At 42.2% G+C, this 22787-nt stretch overlaps 2 protein-coding genes across 5 annotated transcripts in view; both read right to left on the minus strand.

Annotated features, from left to right (window-relative positions):
* Positions 1-1507: 1507 nt before the first annotated feature.
* LOC131137231 (tachykinin-3-like) lies at positions 1508-3267 on the minus strand. The gene is made up of 7 exons (XM_058084926.1): positions 3059-3267; positions 2700-2815; positions 2510-2612; positions 2357-2386; positions 2216-2269; positions 1855-1921; positions 1508-1669 (listed from the first exon to the last, which is right to left on the minus strand). Exons 2-7 carry the CDS (start codon positions 2799-2801, stop codon positions 1651-1653), a joined length of 375 nt encoding a protein of 124 aa, XP_057940909.1. The 5' UTR covers positions 2802-2815; positions 3059-3267; the 3' UTR covers positions 1508-1650.
* A 15949-nt stretch (positions 3268-19216) lies between these two features.
* LOC131136473 (zinc finger protein 385A-like) overlaps positions 19217-22787 on the minus strand; it is a 45485-nt gene continuing 41914 nt past the window's right edge. For all 4 annotated transcript variants that reach the window (XM_058083315.1, XM_058083316.1, XM_058083317.1 and 1 more), the window contains 3 exons: positions 22316-22500; positions 22019-22111; positions 19217-21892 (listed from right to left, as the gene is read on the minus strand). In XM_058083315.1, coding sequence (XP_057939298.1) covers positions 21638-21892; positions 22019-22111; positions 22316-22500 — 533 coding nt within the window. In that variant the 3' untranslated portion in view covers positions 19217-21637. The remainder of the gene's footprint in view (positions 21893-22018; positions 22112-22315; positions 22501-22787) is intronic.

Below are 22787 nucleotides of genomic sequence, written 5' to 3' on the forward strand. Positions count from 1 at the left end.
GTTTGCGTGTTCTCCCCGTGTGTGGATTTTTTTTTTTCCGGGTACTCTGAAAGCAGCGCAGACTTGGTGTAAACAGAGAAAGTGACCCACTAGACAACTAATAATTAACAACAACTAAAAACAAAGATTAATATGATCTGGCTATAGGATATATAAATATATATTTTTTTTGTCAAGGAGGATGAGGAGGAGATACCGAGAATATACAGTAAACCTCGGATATATCGGATTCAATTGTTCCCACTGGTTTTGTCCGATATAAGCGAAATCCGTTATATGCGTATAGCGGAAAATGTCCGTTTTACGCATATATGGGATTTATATCCGGTATATGCGTAAATGGGATTTTATCCGTTATAAAAAGGCACTTCCTTGACTATGTTTCCAATGTACCTGGACGCGCAGGCAACGCTGCAAACGCTGCAAATGACGTCGTATAGCGGCCTGTCACCATTCGGCGAATCGGAGCGCCACGATGCGGCCATCCGATATATGCCAGGGAAATGCATTGGAACGGGACTGGAGATTTTGTCCGAAATAGGCGAAATCCGTTATAAAAAAATCCGATATATGCAATGAATTTTTATTGGAAATGCATTATGGGTTCTTTTTTATCTGTCCGTTGTGAGCGAATTTCCGATATGTCCGAGGTTTCCTGTACCATCAAAGGGTCTCCTATTTAACAAGATGGCTGGATTAGCCTGCTGCTGTGTTTAATGTAACTGTGAGGAACAGTGAGAAGTGTTCATTTGATGTGTTTAAGATGTAAACATTTGGTGTTCAAATACTTTGCATCTTTTTTATAGTTTTCAAATTGACAGAACAGAAGGCCTCATGGGAAAAGGCCAATTCATAGGGTGGTGGAGGGAGTGGAGGGACGGGGCCTCCAGCCGTGGGCGGACTCCCTTCCGGCTGGCGGGGGTGCCTCCGGGTTAGTGTGTGGCCCCCGGTGCCCTCTTGGTCTCTTGCCGGTCTCGCCGTCATCGATGACGTCATGATGTCGTTATTGGTTGTCAGTTCATTTTCAGCCAGTTTGTGTCCTGGTCTGAAGTCGTGAGTCACGAGTATCAGGCTCCTCCCTCATCCTACCATGAAGAGCCCATGGCCGACCACGCTAGCGAGCCGTCATATGCTAACTCACGCAGCAGCACAGCGGCAGTGACTGCTGGAGATCAATTAGTCAGACGAGTGACGAATGGATCATGCGTCAATGGAAGCTTTCCTGTCAACCAAACTGCGGTAGGCGATAGGAAACTGGACCGCGGCCGCACTGTACAGCTTACGTTGGCTTTTATGGGATGTTTGAATGAACGTTCCAACATACGTAGATACGGTATGACGGAATCTGCTTGAGCTGAGCAGAGAGAAACTGGGAACAACCAACCTGGAAATGTTCAACATCTGGCCAACTATTTGATGTCAGCAAATATTGCAGTTGGTGAGATGGTGTTCCTCATCACAGACGACAAATAAGAACGTGATAAATTATGTATAAAAGTAGCTTTATTTGGACTTTTGAAAGAAAACCAACATATTAATATGAAGCTGATCGGGTTTGGCCACTCATCGGTCGCTTGGCAGGTTTGACAGTGATTGACGTTTGTGTCAGCCACTTCCTTTATGGTGTTGATGCCGTTGCTTTGTTTTACGTCACATCCCTTGAAGAAACCTGCAACAAAACACGTCAGGCAGGCTGGAAGTTCAAGTGTATATTGAAACATTTCAAACATATACAGTCCTTTATGAATTTTTAACACACAAACTTGAGGAAACAGAAGCTTTGTTTTAAAAGATGATTAAAAATAAAATAAATAAAATGATATTCCGACTCAGTAAAAGAGAGAAGTCACCTACCTCAGCCTGCACTTGTTCACAAAAATATCCCTCCTCTCAGGGTACTCATTCCTCCACTGAGCTTTATCTGAGTGGAAAAAAGGGGCCATGAATTTACACATTTAACATTTCGTTTCTTATTTGGCACTGAAATATGAATGTGGATGTATGTAATCCATTGTGGCTCTCCTATGAAACGGCTCTCATGTAGCATCCAAGACCACAACAATGAAATATAATTAAATCAAGACCTCTCTGGAGCTGAGCTATTCATATTTGCACGGATACAATATTTGTTGAAGCTCTCATATTAGATCTCCTTATGTTCTGGAGATGTTTTGTCCAAATAATCTACAATTTTCAATCAAGTCAGCACACTCACCAGGCTCAGAATTTCTCCTCCCCATTAATCCAACAAAGATGTCGTGCATTTCCCCTGAAAAGTAAGAGCAGCAACACAACATTGTGTCCCTCGTACTTTGAAATTATAAAAAGAATGTTGAAGAAATACAAAAAAAATTACTTTTTTGTGGGGACTGCACAGTATTTGCATCTGAAACATCAAATTGATAAATTAAAAGCACATAATGCATCCTTTAAATACTGCAAATAACAGACACTTCTCCATTTTAATACCATTTTAATACTTGAATACCATTACAGATTCCAAACTCACCAGCAGCATCTCTTCTGCCCATCAGACCCACAAAACTGCCATAGTCCAAATCGCTGTACCTCTTGTAGAGGTTCCGTTTGGGGTTGTTTAGACCCAGACGCTGCTGAGGTGACAACGAAAGAAACGCATCACTTCATGCAAGCATGGAAGCTGCTAAACTTGGTTGTTTGTCCAAAACAAAAAGACCTACAAGTGGACTTAGTCTGCGTGGCTCCAGATCCTCGCATCTGGACTGACTACATCGAAGTTTGACGATGAGAAGCAGGCAGACCAGGAAAAGACCTCCTCTCATTTTCTCAGCAAAGCCTGGAAAACACCATCATCATCAGCTCTTCCTCACTTCTCCCCCCCCCAAATGGAAGTCCATTTACTGCTGATTCCTGCTCTTGTCAAAAGGGAAGACGGTGCGCGATTGCTGCGTAAATACGCGTAAAAAAACACCCACCTTACGCACGATAGTCTGTTGTTTAACGGCAACTGTAGATGGAATTATCAGAAATTGTACATAATTTTCCCTGTCAATATTCTATATTAAGAACATTTCCTTACCTGTTGTGTCTGCAGAAAAGGACGAGCTGCGTTCTCAGGTCCAAAGTGGAGAGAGATCTGCTCCGGATAAATGGGGCGTCCGCGCTTTGGGGGCCAATAAATAACAGCCGGGTACCTGCGGAACGCCAATCAGCAAGTGGAACGTAGGTGGAGTTGAAGATCTTTCCTCATGCTGGGCTGCAAACGACGGTGGCCTGCTCATTGATGGCTTCTTCCCACCCTCTGACAGACGCGCACACGCACACACGCACACACGCACACACACGTTGCATCGCCGTCATCATCATCATAACCGACATCAGCCCACACGCAATTGTGGAAAGATAATTAAGGCTGAAGAACATTACAATCATGAAATAGTGGGTTTCTCGTCTTCGGTGCCATTTATCCATCAAATGGCTGCCATGCTGCTGCTGGGCTCCTTTTGGTGCCTTTCCACTCCATGGAGCAGTTTACATGCTCACTGTCAACATCCTCATCTTTTTACAAGGTCATTACAAAGATAGCAGCTGCATCTGCATGTCACAATACGAGATGCTGATGAATGTGACAAGATGGCCGCACAATGTGCTTGGAGCTCACTTGCCCGAAATATAGAAACGTAGCCTCCTGCACGCTTGTACAGTTGGTCCAGGGTGCACCCCGCCTCGCCCAAAGTCAGCTGGGATAGGCTCCAGCATGCCCGCAACCCTGGTGAGGATAAGCGGCATAGAAAATAGATGGATGGAATTATGAATATGATGAATTACAGTGGTCTGGAAGTGAACTGGGTAGGCTGTGTTTACACTGGACTCAAGGACAAAAACCACTAGACCAGGGATGAGCTGCTTAGTCGTTATAAACGAGGATCCCTTATGGATTATGCATTTTTGTTGGATAAGAGTAAGAAACGTATGGAAGAAAAAAAAGTTATCCCAATGGTAAGTCATAATTATGAGATAAAAAGTCTTAATTATGAGATAAAAAGTCTTAATTATGAGATAAAAAGTCTTAATTAAGAGATAAAAAGTCAAAATTATGGGATAAAAAGTCAAAATTATGGGATAAAAAGTCTTAATTATGAGATAAAAAGTCAAAATTATGGGATAAAAAGTCTTAATTATGAGATAAAAAGTCAAAATTATGAGATAAAAAGTCAAAATTATGAGATAAAAAGTCAAAATTATGAGATAAAAAGTCAAAATTATGGGATAAAAAGTCTTAATTATGAGATAAAAAGTCAAAATTATGGGATAAAAAGTCAAAATTATGGGATAAAAAGTCAAAATTATGGGATAAAAAGTCTTAATTATGAGATAAAAAGTCAAAATTATGGGATAAAAAGTCTTAATTATGAGATAAAAAGTCAAAATTATGAGATAAAAAGTCAAAATTATGAGATAAAAAGTCAAAATTATGGGATAAAAAGTCAAAATTATGGGATAAAAAGTCTTAATTATGAGATAAAAAGTCAAAATTATGAGATAAAAAGTCAAAATTATGAGATAAAAAGTCAAAATTATGAGATAAAAAGTCAAAATTATGGGATAAAAAGTCTTAATTATGAGATAAAAAGTCTTAATTATGAGATAAAAAGTCAAAATTATGAGATAAAAAGTCAAAATTATGGGATAAAAAGTCAAAATTATGGGATAAAAAGTCTTAATTATGAGATAAAAAGTCAAAATTATGGGATAAAAAGTCAAAATTATGGGATAAAAAGTCAAAATTATGAGATAAAAAGTCAAAATTATGAGATAAAAAGTCAAAATTATGAGATAAAAAGTCTTAATTATGAGATAAAAAGTCAAAATTATGGGATAAAAAGTCAAAATTATGAGCCAAAAAGTCTTAATTATGAGAGAAGGAACTCAAAATTATGAGAAATTTTTCCTAATTCTTTCCGAATTCAGACATAATAGAAAAATCTACATGCTTACAACTTAAGCATTATTATCTTTGAAACGATATAAAAATGTCCCCAATATGTATGACAATACAATAGCAATAATCACCTTCAGTGTTTATGTAAATTCATTGTAGATGTATGATAAAAAGATATTTCCCTTCTGGATCACAGCTGTAAACGTTCCACATTTGATGCTCCCATCTGGTATTTGCATGACACAAGCAATTAGTCTCTCATTGTGTTGATTGATTATGCAAACTGACATGAATATTTCATCATTTCCAGGTTGAGATCCCAGCCATCCAGAAGAGTCAGGAGGACCTCCATGACAAACATCAGCTGCTTTGCTCAGGAGTTGACTGTCATCCTCCGGAACAACAAAGCACCAGGCAACGGCATCAAACGTGGCTCCCACCAAAGGTTAGACTTTGTATGTTTTGGTAATGGCGTCCATTTCCATTTTGGTCCTGTTCCTGTGCGTGGTACGCTGAGGCCCAGGTGAGGAGGTGGGAGTCATACAGAGGAGAGGGTGTGATGAGGAGATCCCACTGAAGTTGGGAAGTCATTAATTGCATGTTTTCAATTATTGATGAGTGTTTTTGTCACCCTCGCTAATCAAAGCAGAATATCACAGAGCGGGGGGGGGGGGAAAGAGCCAGAGGCTGTTTTTCCACAATGTGCCATCGTGACTTTCCTCTTCCCTCGGATCCTGGACTACATGGATGCCGCAGACCTTGACATGACATGCATGAGCCAACATTTACTCTTGGGATAGGCTCCGCTTCACCTGTGATTTAGTGCTTTAGAAAATGGATGATGTTTTGAGGTCAGCCATGCCTGTTAAAGGCGTGTCCACATGTGGAAGTGTAAAAAGGAGATACTTGGTTTGTGTCCCAGCAGTTATACACTTTATAACACAACACTGTACCATTGCAAACGTCTGACGTTGTCGTTTGTGTTCAGACGTTTTGTTGATTTATGTCGTGCGGAGTAGAGATCGATAACAACTGACAGATTGCTTTAATTCTATTTTCAAGTTCTGTGATTTAGCCTGCTGAGATCGTAAAGGACACTTTATCAATTACATTGACAGACCGATAGATGAATAGATACTTTATTCATCTCCATGAGACATTCACATTTCAGTTATGCAAAACTATCATACGTATATCGACCTATGGATCCCATACACGGGTGTGCAACATCATGACGTCAGGTCAACAATATGTGACCGGGGGTATCTGGAAGCTCAAAAGCTACACCAACATCCCGACATCCAGAGGCAGATAAATAAAAAAAATATATATATTACAATTTTCATTCATTCATTCATTTTCTACCACTTTTCCTCACGAGGGTCGCGGGGGGTGCTGGAGCCTATCCCAGCTGTCTTCGGGCGTAAGGCGGGGTACACCCTAGACTGGTCGCCAGCCAATCACAGGACAATAGACAATAGATAATAGACAACATATAGACAAACAACCATTCACACTCACATTCATACCTATGGACAATTTGGAGTCGCTAATTAACCTAGCATGTTTTTGGAATGTGGGAGGAAACCGGAGTACCCGGAGAAAACCCACGCATGCACGGGGAGAACATGCAAACTCCACACAGAGATGGCCGAGGGTGGAATTGAACCCTGGTCTCCTAGCTGTGAGGTCTGTGCGCTAACCCCTAGACCACCGTGCCGCCCTATATTACAATTTTTATTTAGGAAATTCTAAAAAGAGTCAAATCTAAAATGGAATATTTCAGCCGACATAAAATCAAATAAGAAAAAACCAACTTCTAATGAATGACTACCATTCAAACAGTTCACCGCACACTGGAATGACACTGAATTGACAATTGAGTGCACACTGAAAGGTCACCACAATTAAAAATTCACCACGGACTATTAGCAAAACCTTAGACTGCTGCATGGTCACTTCATAAAAGAGGGCAAAGTTGGCAGGAGCTTTCTTCCAAATATACTGAATGTAGCACAGGTTGGCAACATGTCAATCACTGAAGTAGTGCGATCAAGTAGCCCTACCTGTCACAAATAAAACGAAACGTAAACAAAAGAATACACAGAAGAACTGACAAGATCTAGTAAGTGGAGCTAAAAAGACAACACAGGGTGTGAAACATGCTGAGCTCCGTTAATAGAAGCTTTATTAACCCAGGGAATACCATTGAGGACATATTCTTCAAACTTGTGTCTCCAAGCTGTGCTAACCGTCAACCACTAACGGTACAGTGTAATATAATGACATCATAGCATGTTGAATAAAAGGTTGAAAACAGGTGAAAAACAGTTTCCCTCACTAAAGTTTGAATTGGTGAGATGAGATGAGATGATGAATGAACGAATGAGCATAAACGTGCATGGAGTGAGAGTCAACACACATCGCTAGTCTCCTCTCAAAACTCATTTACTCTCCATTTGCAATCAGGTAAACGCTTTAAAAAGGTAATTATGGCTGTAGAGTACATCGTGCATTTTGTGTTGGCAAAACAGTGTTATGGACGTACATTTAGCATATTTACAGAGTATGTTTGCTTCCTGATGTTGATGATAATTAGTAGGGATGAGCCGGATACTCGTTAGGAACGAGTATCCGTTATGGACAATGTATTTTTGCCAGATACAAGTATGAAATGAGTACATTTCATCATTATCTGTATTGGTGTTTAAAGAAAATGCTCAAATGACTCCCTCTCCAAAACCGCACAAGGGCGGCATCAAGCACTCTGCATGTATGGCTACAATATTAATAAAATATGGCTAATATATTACATCCCTCTCAATATGTTGCAGTATGCACCTTGCAATCTTAAACCTGTTTCATAAAATACATTGTGTTTTTAACAAGAGAAGCGGGCACGATCGTGCATCAGTCACTGACAGTGTTTTTTTTTTTGTCTGCTCGCTTACACCCCTCTCAATATGTTGCAGTATGCACCTTGCAATCTTAAACTTGTTTGATAAAATACATTGTGTTTTTAACAAGTCAGCGGGCACGATCGTGCATCAGTCACTGACGGTGCTTTTTTTGTCTGCTCGCTTACACCCCTCTCAATATGTTGCAGTATGCACCTTGCAATCTTAAACTTGTTTGATAAAATCCATTGTGTTTTTAACAAGTCAGCGGGCACGATCGTGCATCAGTCACTGACAGTGTTTTTTTTTGTCTGCTCGCTTACACCCCTCTCAATATGTTGCAGTATGCACCTTGCAATCTTAAACTTGTTTGATAAAATCGATTGTGTTTTTAACAAGTCAGCGGGCACGATCGTGCATCAGTCACTGACGGTGCTTTTTTTGTCTGCTCGCTTACACCCCTCTCAATATGTTGCAGTATGCACCTTGCAATCTTAAACCTGTTTCATAAAATACATTGTGTTTTTAACAAGAGAAGCGGGCACGATCGTGCATCAGTCACTGACAGTGTTTTTTTTTTGTCTGCTCGCTTACACCCCTCTCAATATGTTGCAGTATGTACCTTGCAATCTTAAACTTGTTTGATAAAATCCATTGTGTTTTTAACAAGACAGCGGGCACGATCGTGCATCAGTCACTGTTTTTTTTGTCTGCTCGCTTACACCCCTCTCAATATGTTGCAGTATGTACCTTGCAATCTTAAACTTGTTTGATAAAATCCATTGTGTTTTTAACAAGTCAGCGGGCACGATCGTGCATCAGTCACTGACGGTGTTTTTTTTGTCTGCTAGCTTGGTGGTGATATCAAGTCAGTTGGGAAATTGCTTGTAGTACTGAAGCAAGGTTGACAGATTATTTCTCTTTTTGAAAAAAATGATCCCATAACCCATTTCCAGTTAAACCACACCCACTCCCGGTTTGTACTCCCGGATCCAGATCCAGATAGTGGCGTACCCGCTCGTTTATTTTGTGGTGAACGCAAGCGCGCGGAAGTGCACACGCCGTCTTACGCCTGCTGAAGACGAGCTGCAGATCAGCGCCCGCAGCGCTGTCACGCTCCGCCTCTCTGACACAGCTGCCAATCATCTGTCCATCCAAGCTGCCACGGGCCGAGCGGGAGACGCTCCGGCCACTTCCACCCTCGGGTTGGCGATGGGGAGTGACGCCGCACAGCTCTCCCACAGGAAGGGAGGTGTTATGAAAGAGCCTGTGACGACAGCGAAGCGGGGTAGCGGGTGAGAAAGAGGCGGCTGATGTGTGAAAAATGGTACACTTTGGCCGTATTTGATTGGAGGTGCGTGCACGGCTTTGGAGTTCCACCGGCCAGGAAGTCCAAAGGGGATCCTGGAAGTGTGAATAAAAAAGCAGTTGTTGACACACATAGCGACTAACCCTGCTGTTCGCTCTTGCTGGTGGCGACATTAAGTCTAAAATAAGCAGATTGAAATGATATCAAGCCCACCAGACATACCTGTCAATAATTGACTTAATGGGCTGGCCTCCTATTGGTGGGATTCAACACGGAGTCATCTCCGTCCTTTTCTTGGAGGCATGGAAAATCACTTTGATGGATGCGGTTTTAGTTGGTCTGTAATTGATTATTATTAATTATGAAATATTTGACTTTGCATGCTGATGGGGTGACAATGTGGAACCTTCATCCTGAATGTGCCGAACCCCGCTGGTTGCTTTAAAGTGCTTGAAAGCAAATCCGAGTGTTGTTCCCTCACACTTCCATTTTCAAGGAAAGTGGTCTGTTGCAAAAAATAAGACCCTCTGCAGCTGCTTACACTGTTCAATTCCTCAGCTTGTTTCCCCTAAATCTCCACACAAGTGTTTTGGTGGCTTTGTAGGACTACTTCTTTTCATCCATATTTTCATCCATATTTTCATCCATAAGCAGACACACACGGCTTTCTATTGACAACAATTGGCAATCACCAAGAGAGATTGATTCCTCCCGTCAGTCTGATCTTAACGCTGGGCTTAGGGCTTAGTGCTTAGGGCTTAGTGCTTAGTGCTTAGTGCTTAGGGCTTAGGGCTTAGTGCTTAGTGCTTAGGGCTTAGTGCTTAGTGCTTAGTGCTTAGTGCTTAGGGCTTAGGGCTTAGGGCTTAGTGCTTAGGGCTTTGGGCTTTGGGCTTAGGGCTTAGTGCTTAGTGCTTAGTGCTTAGGGCTTAGGGCTTAGTGCTTAGTGCTTAGGGCTTAGTGCTTAGTGCTTAGGGCTTAGTGCTTAGTGCTTAGTGCTTAGTGCTTAGTGCTTAGTGCTTAGGGCTTAGGGCTTAGGGCTTAGTGCTTAGGGCTTGGTGCTTAGTGCTTAGTGCTTAGTGCTTAGTGCTTAGGGCTTAGGGCTTAGGGCTTAGTGCTTAGTGCTTAGTGCTTAGGGCTTAGTGCTTAGTGCTTAGTGCTTAGGGCTTAGGGCTTAGTGCTTAGTGCTTAGTGCTTAGTGCTTAGTGCTTAGTGCTTAGGGCTTAGTGCTTAGTGCTTAGTGCTTAGGGCTTAGGGCTTAGGGCTTAGTGCTTAGTGCTTAGTGCTTAGTGCTTAGGGCTTAGTGCTTAGTGCTTGGTGCTTGGTGCTTGGTGCTTAGTGCTTAGTGCTTAGTGCTTAGTGCTTAGTGCTTAGTGCTAACCCTTTGCCTTGCTCAGGAATTACAGTCACTATATATAGCTAAAATTCCAATTTTCGATGTCTAATTTTTACTGATGAGCCGAATGTGGCCGTCTATTGGGAGCCTAGGGTCCAATTACGAATTACATCTTTAGATTACTTTATCTTAAATACAATTATGGCGTAAAGATAAGATGGTAAAAGCCCCAAACTGCGCGTGTTTACTATTTTCCTCACACTTTGCGCAGCTTTGCTGACATGTGTTGTTTATTTCATTCGCTGCCTGCTCATTATCGCTGCCAAATTGCCCTACATTTTGCAGCCTTGTTTTATTTTGTCTCCTTTGAGTATTGTCTCTTAAGTGGTGTGAATATTGTCTGTTAATTGCAGTTGAAAGCACCGAGGGAGGATTCTGCACAAGTTCCTGATAGCTGGAGCAATTAGCTTGTTGTTCCAGACAGCACTTTGAGTGAGCAAAAGGAGAGGCTATGCTATCATATCAATATTGTTTGTATTGCAGCGTGAGCTAAGCAATGCTCTTTACAATAAAAGCAAAGCAGTTGTTGCTCACCGGCTTGATGGATGGAGTGCAATAAAGGAATAGTTCACCTGGTTAATCATCTATGCCAACAACAAAATCAACATTTGCATGGAATGGAGCTGCAATCTTTTTGGATGGATGTTTCTTAAATGAAACCTATGATGCTTTTCCACTTTTCTGACCTAGAAATGTAGATCAAATGTAGATCAAATATTCTATTCTCGTCTTAAACGAGTTTCAGATAATGACATTTGCGCAGTTGGAAGTGAGCCCTGAAAGAAGTTTGGGATGGCTCAAAACGCTAGGTTTCCAAAGGTGTGGTAAAAGGTCCCCTTTGTGATGTCACAGAGGGGCGGACTTCATTCTGTGTCAACTCTCTGCCGTCCCCCAAGCTCTGCTTCTCTGTTCACGAAAACAAGTTCAGGCAGACGTTATTGTGTGTAGCTGCTCTATAGGAGTCTACAACTCAATATGAAGAGTGGAAAAATGAGCTTTACCTTTACCTTTACCTTTACCTTTACCTTTACCTTTACCTTACCTTACCTTTACCTTACCTTTACCTTTACCTTTACCTTACCTTTACCTTACTTTACCATACCTTACCTTGACCTTACCTTACCTTACCTTACCTTTACCTTACCTTACCTTACCTTACCTTTACCTTTACCTTACTTTACCATACCTTACCTTGACCTTACCTTACCTTACCTTTACCTTACCTTACCTTACCTTTACCTACCTTACCTTTACCTTACCTTGCCTTGCCTTGCCTTGCCTTGCCTTACCTTACCTTACCTTACCTTACCTTACCTTACCTTACCTTGACCTTACCTTACCTTACCTTACCTTACCTTACCTTGGCTTGCCTTACCTTTACCTTTACCTTACCTTACCTTACCTTACCTTACCTTACCTTACCTTACCTTACCTTACCTTACCTTACCTTGGCTTGCCTTACCTTTACCTTTACCTTTACCTTTACCTTTACCTTTACCTTACCTTACCTTACCTTAGTAGGAGCATAGTAGGTCCTCTTTAAAGGAGCTGAACAAGGCCTCTGATGTGTGCTTGTCAATATGAACACTAAGCTCTAATCTTAGATACATAAGAATGTTTTGATGAAGTAGTCATATATGAATTCCAACTGAGAATACATATTATAGACGGGAGCACGAGGACCTCAGACTGAAGGTGAGTCTTGCATGACGGCGAGACAATAAAAAAGGACTTAGGATGACTGCTGGCATTTTAGTCCATACATTTGTCTCCTTCCACAAGAGACCCAGTCAATGAAAGCCATTATTCACGGGGCGTACGCTTAATATGTGGCTTACCTGCAAGTAACAGTTATTATTGCTTTGGTGGTATGAGGTCAGCTCTTGGTTGCTTCTGACACATTCAGAGGGAAACCAGTGATTGATGGAATGGAACCAGTTGGAACATTTTGCACATATGATTAACAGATGAACTTCCCAAAAGCAAAACTACAATTGAAAATGCGGTGAAGGAGGTTACATTTCATGCCAAATGTACGAGGTGTGATAATACATTTTAATAATAATACATTTTCTTTGTATAGCGCTTTTCAAAATACTCAAAGACACTTTACAGAAGAATGGAGTTGAATAAAGCAAGTAAACAGAGTAAAAGATACATTAAAATACAACATTCATTCGTTAATACACAGTTAAAACATGAGAAAGAGCGGGGCGGGGCACAGCAGTCAGGTATAAAAAGTTAGACATTAAAAACAGATTAATGGATTGATGGAATTATTAGATATGAAAGTTACACCTTTAAAGGGGAACTGCACTTTTTATCATTCCCAATCCTTATATGAAACATGAACACATGTCCATTGTTAGCTAGCTCCTATTAACCCGTTTTCTGGATGGTGAATAATGGGCAAAATTGCCCAAAAAGTTCAATTCCCCTTAAAGACAATCTACTGTATGTAACGTTTCATGATGCAACACTCACTATTTGAATATGTTTTTATTGTTTTTTTGCTATATTAGCAAAGGCGGCCAAAGGCAGCTTGCCCCGAGTTTAGCTTTATGACAACTCTTACCTACTTCAGGTGAGCTTTATGACACACGCTACGTTATCAAATACTGTAATAAATAGGATTTGTTAAATAGGATTTATTCATCGAGTTAAGGTCCCTCATTCTACAAAATTGCCTTTTTAATGATGTTGGAACAGTGAAATGAGTCTCGAGAGCAGGGTCTTTCAGGTGCTGAATCGGGACCCAGAAGTGGGTCACAGACCTATTCTGGATGTGTCGTGGACAAGTAACAAATCGCATAAATATTCGATGTAATGTAATGTAATTCAATGTAATTGTCTGACAGTCGGCTTGGGGAAGTTATGAAGTAGACATTGAAGTGGAAGCTAATATCACATTTTGTTGTATGCGGCTACCTCTGACACGTCTTAAGTGTGATGAAGTGTAGCGTCACGACAGCTTTTATTTGGATTACTCAGGCCGACAACTGTCCAACTATCAGGTTTTCAAAGGCTAAGCTAATTGGCTAACCCAGAGTTAGGGAACCTATGGCTCGGGAGCCAGGTAGGGCTCTTTTGATGACTGTATCTGGCTCTCAAGCATTTACCACAATAAAAATGTATTTTTGCTAACATTTTAAAGTAAACATCACAGAAATCACTGTTAAAAATATTAAAAATCAACAACTTTCTTATGCATTTTAATCCGTCCATCTATTTTCTACTGCAATACGGCCGACCATATCTATCTTTCCTGATGATATTTTCCAGGTCAAACACCAAAACTCGATTATTACTGGGTAATGCGGTAAAGTACCTCGGTCATTAAGATGTAAACGTAAACGTTCCTCCTTTAGTCAAATAGTCACCTAGCTAAAGCTGCAGAACCAAGCCTTCTGACGAAGATGGCCAAAAGAATGAAATATACGGAGTACGGTGCAAAACCATGCAGCAGCAGAAGTTGCATTAATGGCAGCAAGTATTTGATTTATTGTTGGACACTGCGCTGCTCCTGAAAGTGTGCTGGCCACACCCCCTTGGCGTGGGGTAGTGTGCCTGGTCTACGTAATTAGAGCCCATTATATCTAAAACTGTTGGTCTTACATAAAAATGCACACATTTTATTGCATTCAATGTTTAAAAAAATGTATATGGCTCTCACAGATACACATTTTAAAATATCTGGTCTTCATGGCTCTCTTAGCCAAAAAGGTTCCCGACCCCTGGGCTAACCGATCATGACGTTGCTGTTAATAACGTGACTGTAAAATCCTGCTCGTCAGCGATAGGCTAAATGTATGAAATAAATGTATTTTACCGTCAGCTCACCTTAACATATAAGCGTGACAGGGGAGTTTTTTTTACTCGTGCAACCGAGGGTTGCTTTTCAATTGTTTGCTCTCAGCACAGCCCATCATTCATTTTCTTCTCTTTCTTTATTGCTGGTACGGAGCCCAAGTTGTTTGTGCGTCTCTCACGGAGCAACAAAAGATAAAAAGCCCCCATAAGTCCCTCGGCCGTGTGTCGTCTCCGCACGGACACCAAGGCACTCCCACATCGGGATGACTGATGGCCCCGCGCTCTGCTGTGTAAATGACAAGTGGCATCCATAACAGGCGGGTCGGGGCTGGGAAAGCGATTACGTGCATAGCGCTCGCCGTCCTGGCAAACACAGCTGGCACCATGTCCGTCATGCTCCATCAAGGCTAATCGCTTAGCGTGTGTACAATCATACATCGTGTTTGAGCTTTCTTGACCGAGTCTTTTCATAGGCGGCGCATACACGTCTTTATTTCCCCTCAATTACTGGGGCAACTGTGACCCAGCCGGAGGATGTCAGGGGCGGAAAGGGATGATAAAAGCCGATAAGATACCAGGAGGAACACAAGACACGCATTATAAAGTCGTTACTTCACTATCTCATAATGACGTGTATCATAATTCATTACAAATCTCTTATGCCTAAATGATGAGATGTTTATCTGCCAGCACATCTTCACATCGTGGAGATTATGATGATTGGTTGATGAGAACACAGTATCTGAATACTGTTGTTGACAGTAGTACTATGTCAAATAGTATAAAAGAATCCAAGCTGGCGTGTTTAGTGCATTTAAAATAACTTTTAAACAATTAGTCTCACTTGCTGACTTATGAGGAAATGGGACAGGGTGGGGACGCTAATGATGGAAAGGTTTAATGATGGACAGGTTGCTTTAAATTGGTTCAATGATGCGTCACGTGTGTTAATGGCTATTGGTCTCGCCACGTTTTGCCATCAGACTCAGATGGACGAGATTGATCCACAGGGAAATTGTTTGGTTACAGTAGCTCAACTGAAGAAGACACACTTAAATAAAATAGAATGCCATATGAATAAAATACAGTACAATAGAAAAAGAACATAAAACAATATTTCTACATTTGCATATTTTGTCCATCCGACTTAAGACAGTACTGGTACCATTTAAGGGGAGCAGTAGGAGTACTAACCCAGTACGAGCCGCGCCTGTCTTGTCCAGGCAGGTCCTCCAAAGTAGGAAAGGATGCCTTGAAACATTCCTGCTGATGACCTCCAGCTGTCATTGGTTCATGTCAGAATATTCATCAGACCCTACAGCAAACTCTCAATTGCACCACTAATATTGTCTTGTCGGCCTCGGGAGTCTGAGAATAAAGGATTGGTTGGCTTTATTAGACCCCCATCACTCTGCTCACTTCAGGGGGATCTGGTCAAAGCAGCTCAAACAACCTAGGCTTGTGCTCAAGATGCAACTTTACTTACCTTACCTTACCTTACCTTACCTTACCTTACCTTTACCTTACCTTACCTTACCTTTACCTTACCTTTACCTTACCTTTACCTTACCTTACCTTTACCTTACCTTACCTTACCTTACCTTAACCTTACCCTACCTTTACCTTACCTTACCTTACCTTACCTTACCTTACCTTTACCTTACCTTACCTTACCTTACCTTACCTTACCTTGGCTTGCCTTACATTACCTTTACCTTACCTTTACCTTACCTTTACCTTACCTTTACCTTACCTTTACCTTACCTTTACCTTACCTTTACCTTACCTTTACCTTACCTTACCTTACCTTACCTTTACCTTACTTTACCTTACCTTACCTTACCTTTACCTAACCTTTACCTTTACCTTACCTTACCTTAACCTTACCTTACCTTACCTAACCTTTGCCTTTACCTTACTTTACTTTTACCTTACCTTACCTTACCTTAACCTTACCTTAACTTAACTTACCTAACCTTTACCTTTACCTTTACCTTACCTTAACCTTACCTTACCTTACCTAACCTTTACCTTACCTCGCCTTGCCTTTACCTTTACCTTACCTTTACCTTTACCTCACCTTACCTTGCCCTTACCTTACCTTACCTTACCTTACCTTTACCCTTACCTTACCTTCACCTTTACCTTTACCTTACCTTGCCTTGCCTTGCCTTTACCTTACCTTGCCTTTACCTTACCTTTACCTTACCTTACCTAACCTTTACCTTACCTTAACTTAACTTACCTTACCTTACCTAACCTTTACCTTACCTTACCTTACCTTACCTTACCTTAACCTTTACCTTACCTTTACCCTCACCTTCACCTTTACCTTGCCTTACCTTACCTTACCTTACCTTACCTTGCCTTTACCTTACCTTACCTTACCTTACCTTGCCTTTACCTTACCTTACCTTACCTTACCTTTACCTTTACCTTTACCTTACCTTACCTTACCTTACTTTACCCTACCCTACCCTACCCTACCCTACCTTACCTTACCTTACCTTACCTGTAAAAGCTCATATCCACAATCAGACTTCATTGGCTCGTGTGTTTCACCAAACATTGCTACGTGATGATTAATGGCCGTTATGTGTAGTTCCCAATGCATGTCTCTACCTTGTGGAGAACCTTATTCTTCAACTTTATTCAAATATCCCCAATCCAAAGTCGGAGACAGCTCGGGACACCAAAAGAACATCTCATTTTCTCTGAGGTGCAGACATCCACTCTGGGAGAAGTGCTCCAGCTCCTCATCTTCAGATTCCATTTGAAGGCCCGCGGCCGTCTCTCTCTTTATCGTAGTCACATCACAATGCATAGAATCGTAAGCGTAAAGATGCCGGGCCTGGCTATGATGGCTGGAAACTGCTTTCAACAAGCCTCTCCACGAGCAGGAGTTGCCGTCTCACAAGATGAGAAGAAAAAGAAATCATAGTAAAAGTGTGAGGACTCCACTTTGGTGTTTTGTTCTCATACACGACTTACAACATCCTCGTGGCCCCCGACAGGGCCATCAAATGCCAGGTCATCAACACCGACCTAGAGCAGAGATAGAAAGGAATGAGAACATTGGACGTGACCACCAAGCCCAAGAGCAGTCAGCCGTCTAAGAGAAGTAGGCCGTCGTCATGTCGTGTCGGATTGACTGAATACAAACACTTGTTCATATTTTGGCCATGGACATGGACCGTAAATGAATCTTACGTTTTGTCAGTAGAAAGGGAGCACTGTAGCCACGTGAGCAGGAGAACATGGACCTCCACACAGAAAGGCTCTCAAGTTGAGCTGCTGTTGGACTTTGACATCCAGCTTCTGCATTTAATGGGTTGCCAAACGATGGAAGGTTTCAGTGAATTTCATTTAAATTAAAGCATAATAATCAACAACTATGTGAACTTTAAACTTGTCATTTATTTGCCATTGACAACAACAGCACAGCAAAGCACACTGGGAAACAGGAAGAGATCCTGCATCGAACGCTGAGCGTACTACGTCAACATCGCCGCCAGATGTGCTGTCCTGTTTTCATGAAGCGCCTTTCTACATTTCCATGTGAGTGATACGACGTTCCCAGGGTGATCCCGGCATGGCAAGGCACCAAACGAAGCAACGTTTATGTAGCCATGTTGGCACGGCGGGAGCTGGACACAAAGAAACACAACAGTGAGAGAATGGTCGGCAGCCCGTCATGGCGGAGTGGGCGGTCAAGGCCATGACATCAGGAATCTAATCAGCTGGTTTCAAGCAGTAAAACGATTTGGGGGGGTGGAAATGTGCAATTATTGCTTGCATTGTATTCCCTCTAAAACAACAGAAAAACGATCATCCATCCATCATCCGATGTCACAAACTCTGACCTCATGACATGAAACGGGATCATGGAGCCGTTTCAGATGCTGCACGCCACAAAGAGACTTTAGGGGCGGATGTTGTCAAGCACCAGCATCTTCAGGTCAAGTTTGGTCGGACATTTGTGGAGATGGCAAACGCAGCAACCACCGTTTGTCATTGATGAAGACATCATCCATGAAGACCACCATTTTGGAGCTGTAGCTTGATACAAACAAGCCACTTCAAGCTAATCAGTGACGTGTGGTGTTGTGCTTCATGGCTGGTGAGGCACTGACTACTTTAGTGTTTTTAAAAATGCAATATAAAATGACAATATCTGCTATACAATACAAAGTATCAACTGTGCATTGGACAATAGAACACAAGACTGCATGGACTCAGAGAGCTTTCAAAGCATTGTGGTCTCTGGAGACATCTAGCGGTAAAACTAAGTAATTGCACCGTGGACGTTTGATCAAGAGCTTAGCATGCTATTAAACTTATTGACTGAACATGTTACGAAAACAAGTGAAACTAAGTTACTGAGAGTTACATAAACCAAGAAGGTATTTAACACACATTGGTGTGCTAAAATCTACAATGAAACAGTTTTGGAGAAGACAAGACAAGAAACGCACACGGAGTAAAATAAGCGGTAGAAAATGAATGAATGGACAACAAGCAGAGACTACAGAAAACATTGCATTACCGGAAATGACATCACGAACAGTGTTGCCAAAATAAGAGCACAGGAAACTACATAAAACTAGGCCAGAATAAAAGACTTTCAGACCTCGTACATGCAGATGCTTGAAATTTTAATCGGATCATCCAGAGAATGGGTTATTTAGTTATGACAATACCGTCATCTAGTGGCCATAATGTAAACTGCTGCCAAATAGCAAGGATTGCGTCATCACATCACAAATCTTACGACAAGATAAAGTTTGTGATGTGCACCAGCTTTTTCCTCCATGGAGACAAACCGATGAACTTCAATTATATAGATAGGTAGGTAGGTATTTCAAATGAAAATTCTCCACTCATAATTTGATTAATGATTTATTGACAGTTACTTTTCTCCAACATGATGTCCCTCAATACCAACATTATTGACCATAAAGTGTGTTCTTCATTTTTAAATGACATTTATAGCAATGATTTAGTCATACACAAACACATGTATTGTTCATTCTCCTATTGCAAGAAACAAGAAGAGCCAGAATGAGTCAGGTATTGCTACAGTTCACTATACAAACTCTTTGTCCGTCTGACAATGAAATTCCAAAATAACTTTATTGGCAAGACAAAGTTAGATCATAGCCTCTCTTGTCTCGCCCTCTGCCGCAGGAGAGACTTGAGGGCACAATAAGGCTAAGGCTAGTAGCCTACACACAGCTAACATGAAACACCTGCGCCAAAAATAAGAATGGAATATTTCCTCCCATTTGTGAATTATGATAATGAAGTCATTATGAGCGCTTCAAATGTGGCGCCACTACCTGACAGATTGCAGTCCACTAGATGATGTTGTAAGGTTAGCTTCTCCAGCCCCGTGTTAGGCCACTTTGGAACCGGACGTGGGAGTGAGCAGGTACCAACACACATTAGAACACATGTTACACACACCAACAGGAAGGAGAGCACGGACCCTGGAATACTTCCTTACTTGCAAAAAAAAAGAGCACGATGGTGGACACAAGGACACGCAAGGCCAGCCTCCTCTTGCAGTAACGGCATTGATCATGGTCCTCGGAACTAACTAGCCTACAACATGTGTCTCTCCATGCCCGGCGTTGTACCCTGTTCCCCAAGCAGAGATAACCCAAGTAAATAAAAGGCCCTTTAATATGAAGGGTCCACCCCTGAAAACAAATCCACCTTTATCTCTTTCTAAGGATGGAAAAAGCAAAAAGTGTGTTTGCTGGCTCCAACGTATAATTCCATACAACATATAACAATGTCACAATGATAAGAATACAAAAATGCTCATTGCATTGCAATATTCAGACATAAGGTAAGACGTTAGAGCTCTTTGCTTCCCCATGAACGGGCACAGTGTACATCTCCATAGCTCAGTTGCGGCATCCGTCGTGACTCCTGAGTCTGCAGGTGGTCCACAGTGCGGACCACCACTCTCTGCGTGGATTCATGCCAAAGTCAAACCAAAGCAGTCTTTGTGGAAGAAAACAAGTCCTGGTGTGTTTTATGGCTTTTGTTTCGAAATAGAACGTGTTGAGGGGACCACGCTGGGGTTCAAGTCCATCCCTGCTCCATTCATGTTTTTGGCCATCAACTTTCTTTGTAGCGCTAGCTTCCAATATTATGTGTCCTCTTTTTGATGTGAACCTTGAGAAGAAGGTGAGGCGAGGAGCGAGAAAATGGAAAAGGACTCCAGGACACGAGTTTGACGCAAACTTGGTTCCATAAGCTCACACAAGATGGAACCTCGCCACCCACGGTGTGGATTAATGATGGTGGACCGAGGATCGTGTAAGCCTGATGTGAACTCTCCCCAAGGTGCATCACCCGGCAAAGCGGAACCTTTAAAATTGTACCACAGCGAGGATAAATAAATATTTTTGGAAATAGAAATGGAACTTGAAAATATAGCATCAATATCTGTCTGCTTAGTACAATAGTTATGGAATTAATTCCATACTATTTAATTCCATAAATAGCATATCGTTAAAAGCACTGGACTAATGACCGGATGAGATGGTCCACATTCGCTGCTCTTAAGACTTGTTTAATTTTCTACTTCCGAGCCAATCATGCTGGGTATCAATTAGCTCTACAGTATACAAGATCAACAAATCATCTACTACGTCAACCAGCATCACGTGAACACTGATGGTCCTACTGGAGCTCCCAAACTACTCCTGATGTCCTCTGATGAAAGGTTTTTGCCTCTACAATCTATTCCTGTGTTTCTGTATGCTTTACCAACGTGGAGCCATCCAACGACTCTCGTCTTCTAACTCTCACCTCACCTTCTCAGGTCGTGGCCACTAGCTTGGTAGCAGATATGACCAACGTTGGAGAAGACCTCCAACCAGCACTAAGTACACGAGCGCACAGAGCTACTCTAGCCACAAAACGTCATTGTTGTTTTTGGAAGTGCATATTTTTATGGGGACAGAAGAACAAAGATGGCCGAGATATGCGTGGTTTCTGTCGTCATCATGGTGGGCGGGGCCACAGTGACGGGACGTACGAGGAGTTCAGTGGATCATGATTATCTATTCTCTGCCCGTTCCATCTGCAGGCTTCTGACTAGTCTTTGAATGAAGGAAGAGTTTCAGGTAAAGGGAAATACGAGAGCTTTAAAGTTGTACTTCTAGACATTGTCCCCCCCAGCCCCCCACCCCACCCCCCCCCACCCCCCAAGTTTGGATCAGTTGCCGTCTGTGGATCAGGTTTGTATCTTCACAGTGTGCTTTTGGGTTGCTGATCCCAGCCATGACATGTCAGTAAGGGGAAAAGAGGATGGGTCCGTGGGTGGTGCGGATGGGCCCGGGGGCGGGTCTCAGGATGGCATGGCTGAGAGTCGGTCCTTGCAGTAGATGGTGGTGCGGGTGCGGGTGCGGCGCAGGAGCTGCCGCACGGAGAGCCAGCGGGTTCGTGGAAGCGGCAGCGGCCATTGCCGCGGCAACAGCTAAGGGACTGGGCAGAAGTCCTGCCCCCAAAGCTTTGGTGAGATCCTTGGAGAAGGTCAGAGAAGACTAAATAGCGGAAGGGGTTGGGACCACAAGAGAAAGGAGAAAGGAGGATAAAATGACTGCTTATCCGTTGATATGTTTACAATTCAACTTCCTTGCAAGTTGAAAGTGAAAAGCTTGAAAGGTTACCGTCAGATCAGCTCCCCGGTGCTTCTTGTGCCGGCTGAGGAGGGGATTGGGCTTGCCTGCCATGCCGTCCCGGTGCCTTCGACTTGATATGTGCTGAAACAAATCCAACATCCACACATGACTTTGATCAACAATAACAATCCTGACATGCTGGGATGTGTTTGGTGTGGAAGAGGAGAGGCTTGAGTCAGTCACAAATATTCCCACACATATTCCTGCTTTCTCCCATTTGCTAATACGATGATTTGCCCACATGATGTATATTTTTTAAACCTATTCATGACTTCGTCCACGTACCTGTTTGAGCTGTAGTTCAGAATTGACCCGCACATTGCAGATCTCACAGTGGAAGGTTCTTTCCTGAGTGTTTGGATCCAACAGCCCACATCCCTGCTCCCCACTGAGCTTGGGGCCCAGACGTGGATAAGCCTTGATAGGGCCCAGCCCGCTTCGTGCTTCCAAGATGGTTTTGTGTTTGGTACCTGCACATACACAGAACAGTGCTGCCATTGGCTCTTTCTAGATCATGCCCAGTTTGAATACAAATGAATACAAATATATGGACAGCAAGGCTGGAGACAAAGTTCTATTCAGAAAGACACGGTGATGAGTTATGTTTGCATTTCTGGCATGCTAACATGAGCGTACTAGCATTTTTTGTGATTTTCATAAATATAAACTTAAGCAGACACTGTGTTAGCATGCTAAAGTTGGCATGTCAGCACGCTAACATAGTTATACTAACATATTTAGCATTTTCAGAGGTAGT

The sequence above is a fragment of the Doryrhamphus excisus genome, chromosome 10 (assembly GCF_030265055.1).
Source record: "Doryrhamphus excisus isolate RoL2022-K1 chromosome 10, RoL_Dexc_1.0, whole genome shotgun sequence".
Classification (NCBI taxonomy): Eukaryota; Metazoa; Chordata; class Actinopteri; order Syngnathiformes; family Syngnathidae; genus Doryrhamphus; species Doryrhamphus excisus.

Bases quoted from the DNA above. Each gene is read 5' to 3' on its own strand.
- LOC131137231 (XM_058084926.1), bottom strand. From the start codon at position 2,801: ATGAGAGGAGGTCTTTTCCTGGTCTGCCTGCTTCTCATCGTCAAACTT. The intron at 2,613-2,699 runs GTAGGTCTTTTT...TTGTCACCTCAG, and splicing joins CACGCAGACTAAGTCCACTT to CAGCGTCTGGGTCTAAACAA. The intron at 1,922-2,215 runs GTGAGTGTGCTG...TTTTCCACTCAG, and splicing joins GAGGAGAAATTCTGAGCCTG to ATAAAGCTCAGTGGAGGAAT.